Genomic DNA, 21,149 nt, shown 5'->3' with positions numbered 1-21,149 from the left:
CTGATTATGTGTTTTGCATATATGTCTCTAGCTGTCTCCTAACGATTTGATCACCATGGGAAGAGTTAGCTTATAGCCTTCCTTAACAATTCTCCTCTACTGCTTCGCTCTCAGTGAAAATACTAGTCAGGATGTAGCAAGAAGGAATAATTTTACATCCTCTGACTGAAAGCAAATTGATGAATGAACTGATGTGTGGCCTATTTAACTAGGAAGTTTGTTTATAGTCCTTCTATTGTTAGGTTTTCTCCTGTGTTTTGTGTTTTGTTCTGTGCTGACCGGCTGACTGACTGGTGGTGGTGGTGGTGGTGGTGGTGGTGGTGGTGATAATGGACGTGGTGGTGATGGTTGTGGTGGTCATTGTGGTGGTGATGAATGATGGATGGATGATGGTGATGATTGCTGATGATGATAGATGATGGTAATGATGGATGATGGATGCTGATGATGATAGATGATGGTAATGATGGATGATGGATGCTGATGATGACTAATGATAGTATTAATAGATGGATAGTGAATGATGATGATGGATGGATTGGGGAGAGATGATGATGGATGAAGGATGGAGTGAATGATGATGATGGATGATGAATAATGGATGATGGTTGGATAGTGAATGATGATGATGGATGAATGGTGAATGATGATGATGATGATGATTAGCGGATGATAATGACTGAAGACAGATGATGATGCATGATGGGGATTGATGATGACGAGGAGAATGAGGATAAAGACGATGACGATGATGATGTTGAAAATGATAAACGTAATGACAAATATGATGATCGTAGGGTGATGATAACAGATACAGGATTTCCCACCATCATGCTGCAGAGAGAGAGAGAGAGAGAGGAAGCCCACCCCAGAACGACCAACCTGCTGATTACATTTTTTTCCCAAAGGAGAATTCTGCTAGGAGGACTATGGGGAAAGGGGATAAAGAATATTATTTTTAACTTACTGACTTACTGGGTACAGTGAAAAGGCATAATGGATTTGTTTCTATGTGTGTGTGTGTGTGTGTGTGTGTGTGTGTGTGTGTGTGTGTGTGTGTGAGTTGAGAAGTGAGGTTAACAGTGTGTTTGGGAAGGTAGTTGGGAGAGATTTGATGAGCTGTTGTTGTGTGGTTACCAAAGTGAAGCGCCAGGGAGGAAAGCAGAAGCACACGCAACAGAGAGAGAGAGAGAGAGAGAGAGAGAGAGAGATGAGTCATTATGCCAGAGATCAAAAGTTGCGGAAGTATGATGAAGCTCGTAAGTCTGGGAAGGTAAGAGAGAGAGAGAGAGAGAGATGTGAAAGCAACAGAGAGTAGGAAAAAAGATTTGGAAGCAGGAAATGAGACAGAAAAAGAAGAAAGAGATTGTACGTAAGAGAGGATGTAGAAGAAGAGCATATTGATAATGAAAGAGATTCTGAAATGGAGGGGATGAGAAGCAAAAAATATAGGCGGTAAACGATGTAGAAAGAAAATAGTATGGAAATTTGATGAAATGTGGAGAGAGAGAGAGAGAGAGAGAGGGGGGGGGGAATAGTTTGGAAATGAAAGGTGTGGATGTAGATGTTTTATATATATATATATATATATATATATATATATATATATATATATATATATATAGTTACATAGCCTATGATTTCATCATCCTTTGTGTAATTTTAACATACAGTTGCTGCATGTTTGATCACGAGCGTTTTCTACCTCACTCCCCCCTTCTACCGTTATAGTAGAGCAAGTCGTTCTTTCTGTTGTTCAGAGCGGGATTGTCAACTCTTTGTCCCCATGGCTTCATTTGCGCGTCCTTCTTACAAGTTGTATCAAGCTCTGCCGGCCCCTATATAATGAGCTCAGTCTCTACATTAATTGCCACTTAGATCTACTCCTCATTTTGCTCACATCTCTGTCCTCTCCTGTACGGTTATTATTATTGTGAGTGCTCAGGAAGTCTCCAACCATCTAGCAGCTGTGTGTAATTTGAGTATAACTGTTGTTGCATTTTTTTCTTGAACTGTGTAGCATAAAGTTAATTCTTGGGCCTAGTAAGGTTTTTGTAATTTATGTAAGGTTCTTGTTGTCAGCCATCATTAATAATGTTTTGTATCTGTAATAATATATCTGGCATTCACTGAGTATTATCTGGTATCTCATTTTAACAGGGCTAACTTAGATAAATTTACTCTTTCTAATTTCGTGTTAATAGAGGCTATTGCAGTTAACCATATATTTAACCTGTTTTTTGCCATTACATTATCCTTATGAGTCCTGAATGTTTTGTTGTTAGTTTGAGCATTAAACTTTAACTTGTAATTTTACCTAACTCTTTTGTTTTGAACCTGGAACACTACGGGCTGTAGTGATATTTAGTATTCTCACTTAAAGTGTACATTATCTTTCTCTGTTCCGTAACATAAATTTGGCGACCTCTTATCAGGATATTGAGGATATTATCATAAGGATATTGCTTGATATTTTGTGACTGTGATTTATTCATGATGTCTACTATTACTACACTTGATGAAGCCAAAGATTTTTTGTCAAATGTGCAAACAGTGTGTGATGTAGAAAACAGAACAAAGAATGAACTTAAGCTTGTTGCTCAACAATTGGGAATTGCAGTTCACTCTCATCATTCTAAAGATCAAATTGTTGGCATGATTAATAAAAGCTTGTTTAAGGTAACTCCTCCAAATGAGCAAACGCGATTGAATTAGCTAAGTTACAGCTAGCTCTGCAGGAGGCTCGTGCTAAAGAAGCTGAATTTCAAGCAAATGCTAAGCAGGGGGAGTCTCAGGCTCGTATTCAGGAGGCTGAATTTCAGGCAAATGCTAAGGAGGCGGAGTCTCAGGCTCGTATTCAGGAGGCACAGATATAGGCACAAATTGAACTTGCCAGGGTTCAGGCAGACCATGAGTATCGCATGAAACAAGGTGGAACTGGATCATCTAGCTCTCATGATTTTGATGTGGCTAAAAATGTTAAACTTGTCCCTCCTTTTAATGAATCTGATTTAACAAAGTATTTTCAGTTGTTTGAGAGGGTAGCTACAGGTTTTAATTGGCCCAAAAAGTATTGGCCAGTACTCCTTCAAACTGTTCTCACCGGTAAAGCTCAAGTAACTTATGCATCTTTGCCTCAGGATCAATCTGATAATTATGATGTAGTTAAGAGCTTGATTCTTAAGGCCTAAGAGCTTGTTCCTGAAGCCTATAGAGTAAAATTTAGGACAACTTACAAGCAAGATAAGCAATCCCATGTTGAGTATGCAAAAATCAAAGAAGATCTGTTAGAGCAGTGGTTAAATTCTAAGAATGTGGATTCTGATTTTGGTAAATTTAAGCAGATGAATTTGCTGGAGGACTTCAAGAGGTGTGTTAATAAAGATGTAAGCCTATATCTTGATGAGAGAAGAATAGATAATTTGTCTGATGCTGCAGTTTTAGCTGATGAATATGTTTTTACTCACAAGAGATATTCTAGAGAAAAAGGGAAAGCTGAGAGTAAGTACGTTGCCTCTACTCAGAGTACAGGTAACAGGAAAGAGAATAAAGATGATGTTTCTCAGGAAGTAAATACCAGCTTCACCTCTAGATTTCAGAAAAGTAAATGTACTTATTGTAGTAAGCTTGGTTATACTACGGAGAAATGTTTCAGGAGACAGCGTGATGTGAACAAAAAGGAGTCTTTAAATATTGAGTCAATTGGTCTAGTGTCCACTCTTGAGAGTTCCCAGACTTCTTTAACTGAGTTAACTGAACCTGCTTTGAGGGGTAACTTAAACTCTCATGATGGAGCTCCTCTTTTGAGCAGTAACGTGGGTGACACTCTCAAGAGTTCATGTGCTAATTTCCTGTCTGAAGTTTTGTCAGTCCTCTGGACAGTAATGACAGGAAATCAGTTAAAATATATCGTGATACAGGTGCTTGCCAATCCCTTATGCTGACCAGTGTTCTAGGCTCTAATGTTAATTCCTCTGATGAAACTGTAATCTTACAAGGTGTAGGGAATAATTACTTCTCTGTCCCTCTGTGCAGAGTGAATTTAGAGTCTGGTTTTGTTAATGGTTCCGTTATGGTTGGGTTGGTTGAGACACTCCCAATGTCAGGTGTAACTTTCTTACTTGGAAATGATATTGGTGGAAGTCAAGTGTGTCCAGCTCCTCAGTTGTCTAGTGAGCCAGTGGCTGCGTCCAAGGATTGTGATGTCCCTGATGTGTTCCCTGCATGTGCCGTCACTAGGGCTAAGTCTAAAGTTACTGGTGACTTAGAGGATAATGATGATGATGATGTTATCCTAGCTGACACTTTTCTTGCTAATTTGGACCACTCACCAGATGAGGCAGTACCCCGCAGTGTTGATAATTTGTCTCGTCAAGAGTTGGTTGAGTTGCAGGTTGCTGACCCTGAACTGAAAGGTCTAGCTAACTCTGCTTGCAGTGAGGAAGAGTCAGCTGGTGCTTCTACTTGTTATTATATAAAGTCAGGAGTACTTATGAGGAAGTGGAGACCCCCAACAGCATCAGCCGACTGTGAGTGGGAGGTTGTATATCAAGTTGTCATCCCTCGTGTTTGTAGGCAGGATATCATTAGAGTGGCTCATGATTCCAGTTTGGCAGGACACCTTGGAGTGAGGAAGACTGTGGCAAGCATTTTGAAACACTTCTACTGGCCAGGTATCTTTAGGGATGTTTCCTGGTATTGTAAGTCTTGTCACACCTGTCAAGTTGTGGGGAAGTGTAATCAGACCGAAAAGGTTGCACCTCTAGTTCCCATTCCTCCTTTTGAGGCGCCATTCACCCGTGTGTTGGTGGATATTGTGGGCCCTCTTCCTAAGACTTCTTCAGGATTTTCTTATGTGTTAACCCTGATTGATATGGCTACTCGTTATCCTGAAGCCATTCCACTTAGAAATATCTCAGCAAAGAACGTGGTTAAGGAAATGCTAGGGTTCTTCACAAAGTTTGGTCTGCCCAAAGAGGTACAGTCAGACCGGGGAAGTAATTTCATGTCAAATGTTTTCAAGCAGTCTCTGAAAGAGTTGGGCATCTCCCAGATCACTTCTTCAGTTTACCATCCCCAGACCCAAGGAGCATTGGAGAGATATCATCAAACACTCAAATCGATGCTCAAGAAATACTATTTGGAACATCAGAAAGACTGGGATAAAGGTCTTCCATTCGTTGTGTTTGCTGCAAGAGAATCTCCAAATGAATCACTGGGCTTCTCACCTTTTGAACTACTGTTTGGCCATAAAGTAAGAGGACCCCTTAAGTTACTCAAGGAATGCTGGCTGTCGGAGGAAGATGACGTCAACCTGCTGGAGTATGTGATGAAGTTCAAAGAACGGCTGTCCACTGCTTTACAGCTGGCGAGAGAGAATTTAGGAGCTGCTCAGGAGAAGATGAAGACTTGGTATGATAAGAAGTCCAGGTTACGCCACTTTCAGCCAGGAGATCAGGTTTTGATTCTGCTACCAGTTCATGGGCAACCTCTTCAAGCCAAGTTTAGTGGTCCTTATTTCGTGGAGAAGAAACTCAGTGATGTCAACTATGTCATCGCCACACCAGATCGTAGAAAGAACAAGCAACTATGTCACATCAACATGCTAAAGTTATATCACAGGCGGGACGAAAATAATCCAGTCTGCACTGTAGCTGTTCCACCCGAGTCTGCAAGTGAAGCTCTTCCATGCAGTATGAGCCTGAGTGATAGTTTAGGGAAGAATCCTGATGTCATGAATGATCTCCAGACTAAGCTTTCTCATCTACCTTCCGAGGAAAGGCAGGAGTTTTCGGCATTACTGCAGGAGTACCCGCAAGTGTTCCGTGCCACTCCAGGAAGAACCACTGTGTTGATGCATGATGTCGATGTTGGAGACGCAAAGCCAATTAAATTGCCTCCTTACCGTGTGAACCCAGTGAAAGTTCATCTCATCCAGAAGGAGCTTGGCTACCTGTTGAACCACAAGATGATTGAGCCCTGTCAGAGCGAGTGGAGTTCTCCTGTCACTCTGGTCCCTAAGCCGGGTGGGTCACAGCGGTTTTGCATCGACTACAGACGTGTTAATCAGATAACCAAAACAGACACCCTCTCCCTCGCGTGGAAGATTGCATAGACAAGATCGGAAAGGCTAGGTACATAAGTAAGTTTGATTTGTTAAAGGGATACTGGCAAGTACCTATGACTGAACGTGCTAGGGAGATCTCATGTTTTGTAACACTAGGAAAGACTTTTGCATGTTCTGTAATGCCATATGGTATGAAGAATGTACCAGCCACATTTCAGAAGCTCATGAATGTTGTAACAGAGGGTTTGGCAGGGTGTGTTGTTTATATTGATGATGTATTAATCTTCAGTGACAACTGGAAAGATCACCTATGCCATGTCAGTAAATTTCTTGAGCGTTTGGTTCATGCTAATCTTGTAGCTAATTTATCAAAGTGTGAGTTTGGTCAAGCTAAAGTTCAGTACCTTGGGTATGTAATTGGTGATGGACATGTTGCACCACCAGGAGCTAAGGTTCAGGTTATAAGTGATCTCCCCAGACCTAAAAGTAGGAAAGAACTACAAAGATTTTTGGGAATGGTAGGTTATTACAGGAGATTTGTTCTTAACTTTTCTATTCTTGTATCACCACTTACAGACCTACTGAAAAAGGGAGTTAAATTTGTCTGGACCAATAACTGTGAATCCTCTTTCAACAAACTTAAAGCTATCCTATTAAGTCAGCCAGTGCCCGCTACTCCAAATTTTGCTAAGCCTTTTAAGATGTCTGTTGACGCAAGTGATACAGGAGCTGGGGCTGTTTTGCTGCAAGAGGATGATCAGGGTATTGAACACCCTGTATCTTATTACAGTAAGAAGTTCACTCCACCTCAAAAGAACTACTCAACTATTGAGAAAGAGCTTTTGGCCTTGATTTTGGGTTTACAGCATTTTTCATTTTATTTGTGCTCTGGTTTTGACCCCATAGTCATTTATACCGATCATAACCCACTGAAATTCCTTAGTAAGTTTAAAGATAAAAATCAGAGATTGACAAGATGGAGTCTACTTCTTCAGGAGTATTCATTAGACATACAACATGTCAAGGGGAAAGAAAATGTTATTGCAGGTTGCTTATCTAGACATTAGACAGATTGTTTTAGAGTAATAAGAAATTTCCTTTGTAAATTTCTTTTTCTTTGTGGGGAGGTGTTACATAGCCTATGATTTCATCATCCTTTGTGTAATTTTAACGTACAGTTGCTGCATGTTTGATCACGAGCGTTTTCTACCTCACTCCCCCCTTCTACCGTTATAGTAGAGTAAGTCGTTCTTTCTGTTGTTCAGAGCGGGATTGTCAACTCTTTGTCCCCATGGCTTCATTTGCACGTCCTTCTTACAAGTTGTATCAAGCTCTGCCAGCCCCTATATAATGAGCTCAGTCTCTACATTAATTGCCACTTAGATCTACTCCTCATTTTGCTCACATCTCTGTCCTCCCCTGTACGGTTATTATTATTGTGAGTGCTCAGGAAGTCTCCAACCATCTAGCAGCTGTGTGTAATTTGAGTATAACTGTCGTTGCATTTTTTTCTTGTACTGTGTAGCATAAGGTTAATTCTTGGCCGTAGTAAGGTTTTTGTAATTTATGTAAGGTTCTTGTTGTCAGCCATCATTAATAATGTTTTGTATCTGTAATAATATATCTGGCATTCACTGAGTATTATCTGGTATCTCATTTTAACAGGGCTAACTTAGATAAATTTACTCTTGCTAATTTCGTGTTAATAGAGGCTATTGCAGTTAACCATATATTTAACCTGTTTTTTGCCATTACATTATCCTTATGAGTCCTGAATGTTTTGTTGTTAGTTTGAGCATTAAACTTTAACTTGTAATTTTACCTAACTCTTTTGTTTTGAACCTGGAACACTACGGGACTGTAGTGATTTTTAGTATTCTCACTTAAAGTGTACATTATCTTTCTCTGTTCCGTAACATTATATATATATATATATATATATATATATATATATATATATATATATATATATATATATATATATCATCATCATCATCATCACCATCATCAGCCATTACTAGTCCACTGCTGAACAAAGGCCTCCCCCAGCCTTTTCCACGAATTCCTTGACTGAGCCAATCTTTGCCACGTTTTCCCTGCAAATTTCTCTATCTCATCTCTCCATCTCCTGTCTGGCCTTTTTCTGCTACGCTTACATACTCTTGGTGTCCAGTCAGTAAGCCTCTTGCTCCATCGGTTATCCCTTATTCTTGCTATATGGCCTGCCCACCTCCATTTCTGTTTCTTTATAACCCCTACAATATCTTTGACTTTAGTCTGCTCTGTGATATATATATATATATATATATATATATATATATATATATATATATATATATATATGTTTATTAGTATATTTAGGCAGAATGTTTTCTTTTATACAAAAATCATTAAAGACCAAGGCGTAGCCATTGTTCACTATTTTTCTGTTGATCTTTTCGAGTTTTCTTACACATTGTTTTACACTATGATTCAGGTTGTAGATAATATGTCCAAGATCCATGTCGTAACTATATTTTATTAATTATTTATTTTCATTTTTCACAACTTGGAAACATTACTGAGAGCATGCACCACCGAAGCTCCCTTTCGCAGCCCAGACGGTAAGCTGTATCAGCAGGTTAACGGAGTCAGCATGGGTTCACCCCTGGGCCCAACATTTGCTGCCTTTTACATGTGTCACCTAGAAAACAAAGTGTTAGAAGATACCAACCTGCGTCCAACCACGTATTGTCGCTATGTTGATGATATCTATGTGGTCGTTAGAGACGAAAACCACCTTAAACAACTAAGAACTGCCATGGAACATAACTCAATAGTAAAATTTACTTATGAGATAAGTGCAAACAACAAAATCCCTTTTCTTGATGTATTAATAGAAGAGGAGAATGGTAACTATAAAACCTCCGTATATCGTAAAGCTACGGACTTGGGTAGATGCCTTAATGCTGTGAGTGAGTGTCCGCAGCGGTACCAATTGTCAGTTATCAGGTCATACTTACGTCGTGCTCATTGGAACTGCTCATCATGGGAACTCTTCCACTCAGAAGTAACTAAATTAAAGCAGATCTTAATTAACAATGGTTATTCCAATCAAATAGTTGACAGAGAAATATGTCAATTTATTTCAAAACAAGTCTCAACCACAAATGTCCAACCGATTCCCCATACTGTTACCCACAATGTGTATTATGGTAATCAGATGTCCCCTGCTTATAAAACGGATGAACGTGTACTTAGAGAGATTGTGACACGTAACACATCATGTGTTATCCCCTCAGACAAGCTCAGTTTAATTATTTACTATAAAAACAGGAAAGTTAGCAACATGATTATGAAAAACAACACAGCTCAACAAACCAACAAACTTCAACATACCAATGTAGTTTATGAATTCACTTGCCCACACGAAGGTTGTAAACTTCGTCACATGAAATATATTGGTATGACCACAACCACACTAAGCAGATGTTTAACCATGCACCTACAATCCGGTTCTATAAAAGATCATATGACTCAACATCACACATCAATAAACAGACAAGTTCTAATAGAAAATACTAATATAATAAAAAAAATGTCATGACCACATTAGACTACAACTGGCAGAAGCACTTCTCATACGTGAAAACACGCCGGCCATAAACAACCAAACTACCGGACTAGATCGTACCCTCAAACTGTTTAAATACACAAAGGCCCGACCACAAGCAGCGACAATTACAAATGAACATTACACACACAATAACACAACTGGCAACACTACACAGCCACAAACACCCACTCACCCATACAATCTTCGCAGTCAACCACGTAGCTCATAGCTGACTACACCTATAAGGTTTGTCTCTTTTATCCATACACTTTTAACTGTAGCTCATACTTGACGTCACCTAAAGGGTGTGTCTCTTTTATCCATACTCTTGTAACTCTACACTTTTATTAGTCGTGTTGTACATTTCAGTATATATATTGTATAGGTTTATGTTGTATATGTCATGTTTTATAGTGTATTGTATCTATATTACAGTCGCTGATGATGTGTAAGGATACACGAAACGTCCTACGAAAAATGAAAATAAATAATTAATAAAATATAGTTACGACATGGATCTTGGACATATTATCTACAACCTGAATCATAGTGTAAAACAATGTGTAAGAAAACTCGAAAAGATCAACAGAAAAATAGTGAACAATGGCTACGCCTTGGTCTTTAATGATTATATATATATATATATATATATATATATATATATCATCCAATCCTACATCGCCCCATGAAGAGCGTAGGAACCCTTGGCTAGGCAAACTGGTCCCGACATTGAAGATGAAAGTGAGCAGCCTCACTCACCCCTGAGTGGCATGACGTGAGCAGTATACCCCAACCATCCCTTGGATATAAACCTTCACCGGCTCAATCCGATTGGAGCGCCGTAATTACTCACTAAACCACCAGGCGCCAAAATTTGGTTATATGGTTACCACCCAGCGTAGTAAATGGTTTCCTGGTGTACAGGAAACCATTTAGCTTGTCACTTAGTGTAGAGTTACCCACAGGCAGAAGGAAGAAGAAAGAATGAAGGAAAGAAAAACAGAAGAGGGAGTGTAAAGTCACCTGTAGGCAGAGGGACGAGGAAAAAATGAAGGAATGAAAGACAGAAGAGGGTGGAAGGAATGAAGGATGGAGGAGAGGAAAGGGCAGACACGCGAGATCAGCACTACATTGAGTGAGTGGATGGTGAGCATCCCACATTATATATATATATATATATATATATATATATATATATATATATATATATATATATATATATATATATATATATAAAATCCTAAGTTCACCTGTCTGTCTGTCTGAATGACTAAAGCTGATTTAATGCCGAGCACTTCGCACGAACAGGAAGAGATTGGCAAATTCCTAAAGCAAAATTTATTAAGGGCTTTTGGTGCGTACCGTGAACAAATAAATGAATAAATACATATATAATAAGAAAAAGAAAATCAAGAAAAGTCGACCACGTCCCTGCGTCGTGATAGAATAGCCATTGCACGGAGCATCAAGCACACACAGTAAGAGATACCAACTAATTCCAATAACAGATATTACTTAAGGACCTTTTGCAATGTGGTGGAGAAAAAAGCAAGAAAATAAAAATCAATAGCGTACCTGCGTCGATCCGGGATAGCCGCAAGTACTGTATGGCACAGAGGGCAAGGAATTTTGTCTAAACCTCTAATAACAGTGTTCTGTCCGCCTGTTTGTTTGTCTGTCTGTTTGTCTGTAGTGCTAACTTTGTGCGGGGCAACACGGAAAAACAGTAAGAGATATCCAGGAATGCAGAGCTAATTCTTAGTGTGCAGGAAGTCTCAAAATGCTGTAACGTAATAATTGTTTTCTATGCCTTATTACAAACATAAATATATATAAATATATGTAGATGTGTGTATAGTGTAAAATTAACAGTATGGTGGGTTAGTGGAGTGTAACACATACACACAAATACAGACACAACGTAAGCAATGATGTTCACAGGGTTACACCCTGGGAAACAATATCAATTGACGCTATAATATTGTTTATGCACATTTATACAAATATATAAACATAGATACATATATTTATTCATATAATATATAGATAGATAGATAGATAGATAGATAGATAGATAGAGATAAATAGATATATAGGTAGCCCATAGTGTGTGTGTGTGTGTGTGTGTGTGTGTGTGTGTGTGTGTGTGTGTGTGTGTCTGTGTGTGTGTTTATGTGTGTGTGTGTGTGTCTGTGTGTGTGTGATGTAAATTAGTTATGTACCAAAGTGAATTTCAAACATTAATCTTATTTATTATTTATTTCTCTACTGAACAATTTTGAAGTCGAAATCGAAGAAACCCAAGGAGGCGTGGACTGGATAGTGAAGTTGGGGAAAGAAGAATAAGTTAATGGATGAAGTTAAGGTAGTTTAAGATCAAAACAGTCGGGATTGAAAAGGTGAAGGCGGTCCCCTTTCCTTCAGTTTAAAAATAATAATAATAATAAATGTTGAGAACTGATTGCCGCTCGCATGTCCCTCTTCTTGGGTGATCTCATCGTAAAAGTTTCCTTGCTTTGTAGCTGCCGCTGGTTCAAGAGGCTGTCGGTTTCCTCTGGATGTACTTTCAGGTGACTGGTGTTTGGCTAGTAGACGTCATCGCCTGAATCTTCTGCTGGCTCTGCACTGGCTTGAGGTTGGTTGGGTACGCTGGAAAACATGGTAGTTTATTTGTCAAATTAGCTGGTCTCTTCATGAGAGGCTGTTTCATGCTGACTTTGGTGGGCTTCCTCTTGGTTCAGCGTCCTCTTCTGTCCTTGTCATCGGTTGGTCTTATCTTCATCTTTCCTCTAGTTCGTCTCCCTCAAGGCCTAGGTCTTCTTGGTCTTGGTTTTCTTGGTGGTGCACCGTGGCGCTATCTCCTTTCTCGAATGCTTCCTGGTTGTCTTGGTTCTGGGTTTTTCTGTTGAGGAAGCCGGCACGTTTAAGACTCAGCTGGGAGCCTGCCTTGCTTCTGGTGTCTTGAAAGGTTTGTTCTTCATCTTCCACCTTTTGAACGGCTTCTTAGTCGTCGTAGGAGCTGTTGGGGAGACATAGGTCATTTTCTGAAAAGATTTCTGGCAGCATTCTTGTCAAGGTTCTATCGTTTCCTCTGGCGAAAGCTCGTGCAATCTCCAGGCCCGCAAAGACGACTGTCGAGATCTTGGAACAATCGTCGGCTCCTTGATGGGACCGTGATGTTGATCGTCGTGGAAGGTGATGCATCCGTTCGTGGGCAGATCCCTTCACTTTAGCTCCACTTGTGCCGGTGACGTCCTAAGCTACAGGTTCCTTCACAGCACTGCCAGAGGTGAATTCCGCTTCCTCACTGTCTGCAAGGGATGGTCGCATGTGCCTGCGGTTTGCAGTAACACTGAATAACTGAAGAACAAATATGTCTGCACCACTGCCCTGGGAGGTGATGAAGCCTGATCCAGCGTTGTAGTTGAACCAGACTAGGGTACCCTTGATCTCCGTAGTGAGAGCAGATGTTCATGAGTGAGTGCTGATGTGCGACTGTTCAGGTCCATGATCTACTGAATAGTCTGGTTGTTCCATCTACTTATCAATAACTCACTATGACTAGCCACATGGAGGTGGTGAAGTGTCGCTCCCGTAAGAGCCAGCAGCACTGCACATCTGGAGATACCACGAGACTTCAAAAACAAAAATTCAGCTTGGACCTTTTGGAGTGTGCTTAAAAAAAAAAAAAAAAAAAAAAAAAAATCGACCGCCTACCGGCGTCGGGCAAGAATACCCATAATTATGACAAAGAGGAGCAGGGCAAAATATCGCATACATATATACCTACAACCAATTATACAATCTTCAGTTAGTCTTTTTAAGTTTTTATGTCCATCAGTTTGTCTGCCTGTAATGCGAACTTTTGGGAGAATCAACATGCAAAAACGGAAAGATATATAATCAGACTCCAGGTGTAATAATGGTTAAGTACCTTTTGGTGTGCGTAAATTTTTAAAAACCCGGAAGCTAAATGTCTAGCACGTACTTACGTGTGTCGTGTCAATATACTTATAACTAAACAAGAGAGGGGTAAAGTAAAACATTACATACATATTATACTTACATCTAAGCCTATAATCCTGAGTTCGTGTGTCTGTCTGTATGTCTGTCTCAGTAATGTGAACTCTGTGTGGACCGCCACAGAAAAACGGTTAGAGATATCAATAAACACCAAATGTAAAACCTCTTGAGGACCCATCAGCTTTAGGATAAAAATAAAAATCCGGAAACTCTCAGTTTGCGTTGTGCCCTTGTAGGCATAAAATTAATTTCAACGTTCCTAATTGCAGCGATGCATGGCAAAGCCAAAGAGAGGCTGAAGGCCTCTCGTAAACACACACACACACACACACACACACACATATATATATATATATATATATATATATATATATATATATATATATATATATATATATATATATACACACACACACACACACACACACACACACAAGGAGACAATGAACTGGGACCATGTTCGCAATTCATTGCAGTTGTGACGTTTCAAGGTGATTCAATCCTCATCATCAGGCAAAAGCAGGTGTACAGTACGCTGAGACAACTACACAAAGCTTTGTGTAGTTGTCTCACTAAAATGACTGCCGGGGACGGGTTTGCTGTACCTTGGTATCCCACCTTGTTTGGACTGATTCAAGTAGACACAGAGATATAAGATCATTAGCACCGAAGACAAGGTCATAAAAGGAACAGATGCATATTATACTACTGACATTCGCTGAGAAGATAACAAAACACGGTAGGAAAGGAGTGAGCGAATGTAGGGTGTGACACGTGAGGGAAGCAGATGAGAAGATGATGCAAATGAAAGGATGATGTGCTGCACCTGATACGTTGCAAATGAGTGACGCACCCGATCAATGGCAGAGACAGAACAAGGGAAGTGAGAGATGGAACAAATGTGTAGAAGAAAAAGACTACCAGGGGGAAGATAAGTTGTGTGTGTGTGTGTGTGTGTGTGTGTGTGTGTGTGTGTGTGTGTGTGTGTGTGTGTACCAACCTATTTACTTATCTGTTTTTCTATATATCTACGGTGACACCACCAAATAATGACACACAAAAAATATTTCAGTTTCTATCTATCTATCTACCGGTCTCTATCTATCTATCTATGTCTATCTATCTATCCATTTAGAATGATAGACTCCCAAAAAGAACTATACTTGTTTCAGTCTGTGTCAGTATCCTCTCTCTCTCTCTCTCTCTCTCTCTCTCTCTCTCTCTCCATCTGTCCATCTATCTGTTTTTCTGTATGTCTATCACTCTGTCCATCTATCTACTGTATCTATCTATCTATCCATCTGTCTGCATCTCTATGTATCACTCACACCCAATCAATCAGTCTATCTATCTGTCTATCTATCTATCTATCTATCTATCTGTCTTTCCTCATCAGTCTATCAGTCTGTGACAAGGATAGCAAATTATAGACTCCTACAACACTTTTCATCACCATAATTAGGCTATTCCTTAGTTTCCATTTTCCACCATCAATCTCATGCTCTATTAATATTTTCCAATTTCTTTTTCAACACTATTTTTTGGCCACCAGGGACTTCGAAGGCTTGGAGGCTGAGTGAGTGGATGTGGATGACGAAGTGGGTTAGGTAGGCGGGGAGAGGGGGCACGATGCTGAGATGGGGGTGGGTGGGACTGAGAGTGTTTATACTCTCACCATTTCCCCTCTCATCATCGGGACAGCTCTGGACAATTTTACTGAGCTGATAAAGAGCCATATGAAAAGCGGGAGGAGTATACCCTGTGAAGAAGGGAGTTAAATGATTGGTGGTGGGTGGGACTGAGTGTTTATATTGTTACCATTTCCCCTTTCATCATCTGGACAGCTCCGGAAGATTTTACTGAGCTGATAAGGAGCCATATACAAGGCGAGAGGAGTATACCCTGTGAAGAGCGGCGTTAAATGATTGGTGGTGGATGGGACTGACAGTGTTTATATTGCCACCATTTCCCCTCTCATCATCGGGACAGTTCTAGACGATTTTACTGAGCTGTAAGGAGCCATATACAAGGCGAGAAGAATATACCCTGTGAAAAGGGACGTTGAATGATTGGTGGTATTGGTGGGGTGAAGGTGTATTTAAAAGTTTTCTCCAAGAACAAGAAAAACAAAGTAAACCCTCAGCACTCATGTACGCTTGACGTCTTAGGATGTCTTAGATAATAGTTTCAGGCAGATAAACGTTATATGGTCGGTGGTAATAGGGACCTGACGGTTTATGTAAAAAAATAAACAACATCAGCAAAACATCTAGAAAAGGTAGGAATAAAGTACTTGTCGCTCATCAACCTCTTCTTGTGAGGCAGGTAAACATGCTGATAGAGAATGCTGAACAGGGGTGGGATTATAAAGGCATTTGCGATGGGTTCTCTGTCGTAACTCGGATTTATTTTTGCAGGATTGACGAGAGCAGAATCTTTCCCTGTCCTTCGTTCTTTCGTCACAAAAAGTTCCTGGTTACGAGAGAAAAACTGTCCCAGGTGTTATTATTATTATTATTATTATTATTATTTTGGACGCGAGTACACAGAAACATGTGAATAGAATCTCCCCATGGCTCCAATTCTTCGTACAAAAAACACATTTAATATACAATAGGAAATCAATCTTTAATATTTCCGAGAATCCCACCCCAGCCTCCCTCTCGTTACACCCTGTCTGCAGGACGACTCACTCCCAGAAGGCCACCAAGAAATAATTACAAGCCACGTTAGAAGTTACCACTGAAAATTAAATTTGTCGATTAACGTTATAGAAGATGTCGGTAGTGGTTTACCCTCGCCTCGAGATATATGCGTGACATGGTTGTGTTCTAGATGACAGGAGGCTTCGTAGCACCTCTTTCATAGCGGTTTACTTTGCATAATCCACTTTAATGTTCTCTTCTGCGTTATTTATATCACTCTAATACAGACTGAGTTTGCATCATTATCACACAAGATAATACTGAGGAGTCATGTAAAGATTAAATCGCCCAGGAAGAGGTGTTACGAACTTTCCACATCCACCTGGAATGCATCAGTATCAACTCAAGGCATTCTGTAAGTAAATTTCCCTGTACAACAAAATACTCTGTGATTATCCGCACTGTCTCCTGTCCGGTATGAATTATTGTCCAGTGCTGTGTTGTCAGCATCAATGAACAAGCTGTCTCCTATTTCCAGTCCCTAATATATCAAAGTATAATATCCCCAAAGGTGTGTGCAACGTTGGAGGACTGTTGGAACTGGTAAATACGTAAATAAATACATAGAAATAAAAATAAAGAACAGTGTATATAATCTATGTCCAGAGTAAGAAAAAAAAATCACTGTTGTTTTCTCTCTGTTTGCAGTGACCAAACTAGTGGGCAGCGGACCAGTCGAGTTTCCACAAGAGGAGTACCACGTGTCTGTAAAGGAGAATACCCGATCACCCAGCCTCATCCAGCTCGCAGCCAAGGTCAATCCACCAGGTCAGTACTATCTCAAATTCTCACTCTGCTATTCCTTCCAAGTAAATTACATTCAGACACTTATTTTCATAGCACGGTTATAAAAATATGCACTGCGCCCTTCAAAACCAACAAACATGACTTGAACGAGTATGATATCGCACAGTTGGGGACGAAAGTTGGCCCTCTATTTCACTACGTTTACTTCACACTTACATGTCCGTCACTTCTCCCTCTGACGCATCATATCAGAGAGTTTCATCTGTGGGCATAGAAATATATCGAACCTCTCTCAGCTTAGGAATATTTATCAGCAGAAGGAAGTGACAAGTAGAAGCGGTAAAATATGAGGCAATTATTTGTATACATAGGCAGAGGAACATACCAAGCCTCTCTCAGCTTAGAAATATTTGCCATCAGAGGAAAGTGAGAAATACAAAGGGTGAAGTACTACAGTAGGCGAACTTCCGTCCTCGACTTTACTTTCATACTAGCACGTGGCAATACGGTACTTAACAAGGTCCAGTGAATTCACGATCTTGGTACTTGAAATAACAGAACTCAGGTGATGAGACTTATTTCATCCCTAAAATCTGATTGGTTTATAGTGTCAGAAATAGATGTAAGAAAGAAAAAGAAAGAATCCAGTCTCAGTCACTTCATATCCCTGCCAGCCACCACCGTCTACGTCACTAACCCTTTCTCTGTGATTGAAGTGCTTAGTATTTTATTTTTGCCACCATTGGAGTTTTCTTCAGGTTAGGGAGAGACGCCTGGCAGTTAATGGATTAGAACAAAGCTCCACCGGTTACCTAACGAGGATTTGTCCATATCTTAATAAAATGGTCCCAAAGAAGCAAGAATGAAGGACGTCCTCGGGTTGAAGGAATTATCTTGCTTTCAATAACACCAAACTGTAAAGAAAATAATGAAGTATAGTAATAAATATAGTTTCATCATCTCCGAGTCTCTCTGTTCCTCTATTCACGTAATCTCTCTTGGAAAATTCAGTGTATGTTAGTGGAGGCAACTCCAATCAATACAAAACTACTTTACGCCCTACTACCTACCGTCACCACCACCACCACCACCACCATCACCACCGCCACCACCACCACCACCACCACCACCACCATCACCACCGCCACCACCACCAGCAATAACAAAAGATGGTAAAGAAATAACAGAAAAAGAAAGAGGAATGAAATAACGCAGGCCACAGCAGGAGGCAAAGAACCCGACCGGAAACAATAAGCGAGGACTGACACTTTCCTACATCACCGAAATCCTATATGCCATACAGATATTGGTGTTCTGTCGTTCAAACAAACATTGAGGGGAGAGAGAGAGAGAGAGAGAGACTCATCAATCACAGGTTAAGCAATAAAGCATATCACTAGGTTCCCATTAACAGGAAAATTATACACCTGAGCACCAAACCCCCACAAATAAACAGTAATGCAATGCTGTCGATACGAATTACAAACATACGTAAATTTTAACAGTAAAGCAGACAACAACATTAAACAAGCATACTACAGTAACAAGTAACACATATAGTAGTAGCAAAATAGTCCACAAAAAACAATATCTTTACCTTTTTCACACTCAAGACAGTAAATTAAGAAGGTAGATACGTGACTATACGTATATGAAACGGGTTAAGGGATAAGGAAGGAGAATATGTGAGCTAGGGAGAGTATGTAAACGAGGAAGAGTATGTGAGGGAAGGAGAGTATGTGAGGGAAGGAGAGTATGTGAGGGAGGGAGGGTATGTGAGGGGAGGAAGTATAGGAGGGAGAGTTTGTGAGAGAAGGGGAGTGTATGTGAGGAAGGGGAGTGTATGTGAAGCAAGGAGGGAATGTGAGGGAAGGAATGTATGTGAGGGAGGGAGTGCATTTGAGGGAGGGAGGGTATGTGAGGGGAGGGAGTATGGGAGTGAGTGTATGTGAGGGAGTATAGGAGGGAGCGTTTGTGAGGGAAGGGGAGTGTATGTGAGGGAGAGAGTGTATGTGAGGGAGGGAGTATGTGTGATGGAGGGAGTGTATGTGACAGATGGTGATGTGGCGTAGGTAAAGGGGTACATACCAGCCCTCACAGAATGTGGCGTTAGGCAAGAGGGAGAGAGAGAGAGAGAGAGAGAGAGAGAGAGAGAGAATCACATCCCATGCACAGATGATTCGTTGTTATATCCATCCTACTCAGCTCAGGCAGGCGGTAGTATCCTGGTTAGCGCATCCGCCTCGCAAACGAAACAACCCGAGTTTTATTCCCGGTGTAGTCTTTCTTTTGGGTACAGTTCATTTCTCGTCTTGTCCCTGTTCACTTCGCAGTACAAATGGATAACTGTAACATCAACTTTTCCGGCCGTGTTCTAGGGGAAGACTGGAACTTAGCATAAAATTAGTGTCTGCCTTCATGACTCGTACAATCAATAGGCATTAATCTACTGTAAGCCTATTTCTTTCAATATGTGGTTGTTTCAGCCCACACATCTCATTGCGGCATTTCATTGCATACACACACACACACACACACACACACACACACACACACTCTTTTCAGTCATTTAACTTATTTTTAATGTTACTCTGGCCAATAGAGACAACCCTTTCCCTGAGGTTTGATTTAGCTGAGGAGTCCGTGGTCTTACTGCCGTCTCAGTTTGTGGAATATGACTTTTGATCAACTCCCCCAGATAGCAAAAGTAAAGATGTATATTTCACTATCCTTATTTATGTCCATATCTTTATGTTCGTCAATCGATGTTTGTCTGTCTAGCCTTATCCGTCTCTCCATCAACTTCCACCTATCTTCCTATGTCTCGGTCTGTCATCATGGCTGTCTATATTTGTACATCAATAATATTTATATCGATATCTGGCTCTATAACTGTCTACATCTGTCTGTCTTTATGATGTCGATCGTTATGTTTTTACCCTTCACCTGAGAAAGTCAGAAGAAGGTATTGTTATCACTGGTGTCATCTGTAAAGCTGGGCAGCTGGGCGTAGAGATTTTTGTCATGAAATTTCACATAGTTGTGTGTCTTATAGTGAACTGGTGAATTTTGATAGAATGCTGTGTTTAAAAATTTTTTTATAAAAAAAACAAAAAGAAACATTTCAACGCAACCTCAGCAAGTAATCTCAAGCCACAAATCAAAAAGTGTTCACCATAGTCATGAAAATTCACATACAATAGTGATGTGACATAGTGAACTGGTGCCTTTCATACGCAGAATGCTATGTTTTAAGTAGTTTTTTTTTTTTTTTTTTTAATAATGAGACAGTAACAAAAAATTATCTTCTCAGCGTTTTCAATGAAACTGTCTCCAGCCGCAGGTATTGTTGTTGCTGTGCTGAAATATATTCCAGGTCCTGAAATCACACATATTAGTGAAGAAAATGGCAGACAACAACTCAAAAGAAGAAAGAAGAAATGACATCTGTGGAAAATACGAAAAGAGGGTGACAAATGGAGATAAAGCCTTGCAGTTCGATGGACATAACTGGTGGTACCATTGTGGCTGTGATATAGCCAGTTCTTAAACGTGTGATGTTTATAAGGAGGAAGGAGCCCTGTGGTCCTGCAGTACTTGCAAGACAAAAGTAAGAGGAAACTGACATAAAGTAATTAGCTTTGAAAAGAAGCTAGATGACCTTAGAAATTACTTCAATACATTTTTACTTCAATACATTTTTAAAGCAACAAATGAAAGACTTTGAAGAGAAGATTGATAGCCTGAGGGAAAGCATAAAGAAGGAAACTGTAAGAGAAATAAAGTCAGAGGTGATGCTGGAAACAACAGATCAGGTAATGGATAAAATGCAGGTGGATATAGTACAGAAAACAACAGAGATGGTAATGGAGGAGATAGGAGAGAGGAAAGCGAGAGTGAAGAAGAAGAAAAAGAACAGAGTAATATACAGATTACCAGAATCAAATGCCAAGGAAAGAATTGATGTGGATTTGAATAGATGTAGTGATCTCTGAAAATTCACTAGGAGTAA

General features: G+C 40.1%; 1 protein-coding gene across 1 annotated transcript in view; it reads left to right on the top strand.

Annotated features, from left to right (window-relative positions):
• The first annotated feature begins 702 nt into the window (after window positions 1-702).
• LOC145403139 (putative neural-cadherin 2) overlaps window positions 703-21,149 on the top strand; it is a 180,275-nt gene continuing 159,828 nt past the window's right edge. The window contains exons 1-2 of the mRNA XM_080274964.1: window positions 703-793; window positions 17,039-17,158. Coding sequence (XP_080131090.1) covers window positions 703-793; window positions 17,039-17,158 — 211 coding nt within the window. The remainder of the gene's footprint in view (window positions 794-17,038; window positions 17,159-21,149) is intronic.

The sequence above is a fragment of the Coenobita brevimanus genome, chromosome 60 (genome assembly GCF_032717465.1).
Source record: "Coenobita brevimanus isolate Jiangsu-jjx chromosome 60, ASM3271746v2, whole genome shotgun sequence".
NCBI classification, from domain to species: domain Eukaryota; kingdom Metazoa; phylum Arthropoda; class Malacostraca; order Decapoda; family Coenobitidae; genus Coenobita; species Coenobita brevimanus.
The sequence above is the reverse complement of the archived record's forward strand: the minus strand, read 5'-3'. Positions and strand labels throughout refer to the sequence as shown.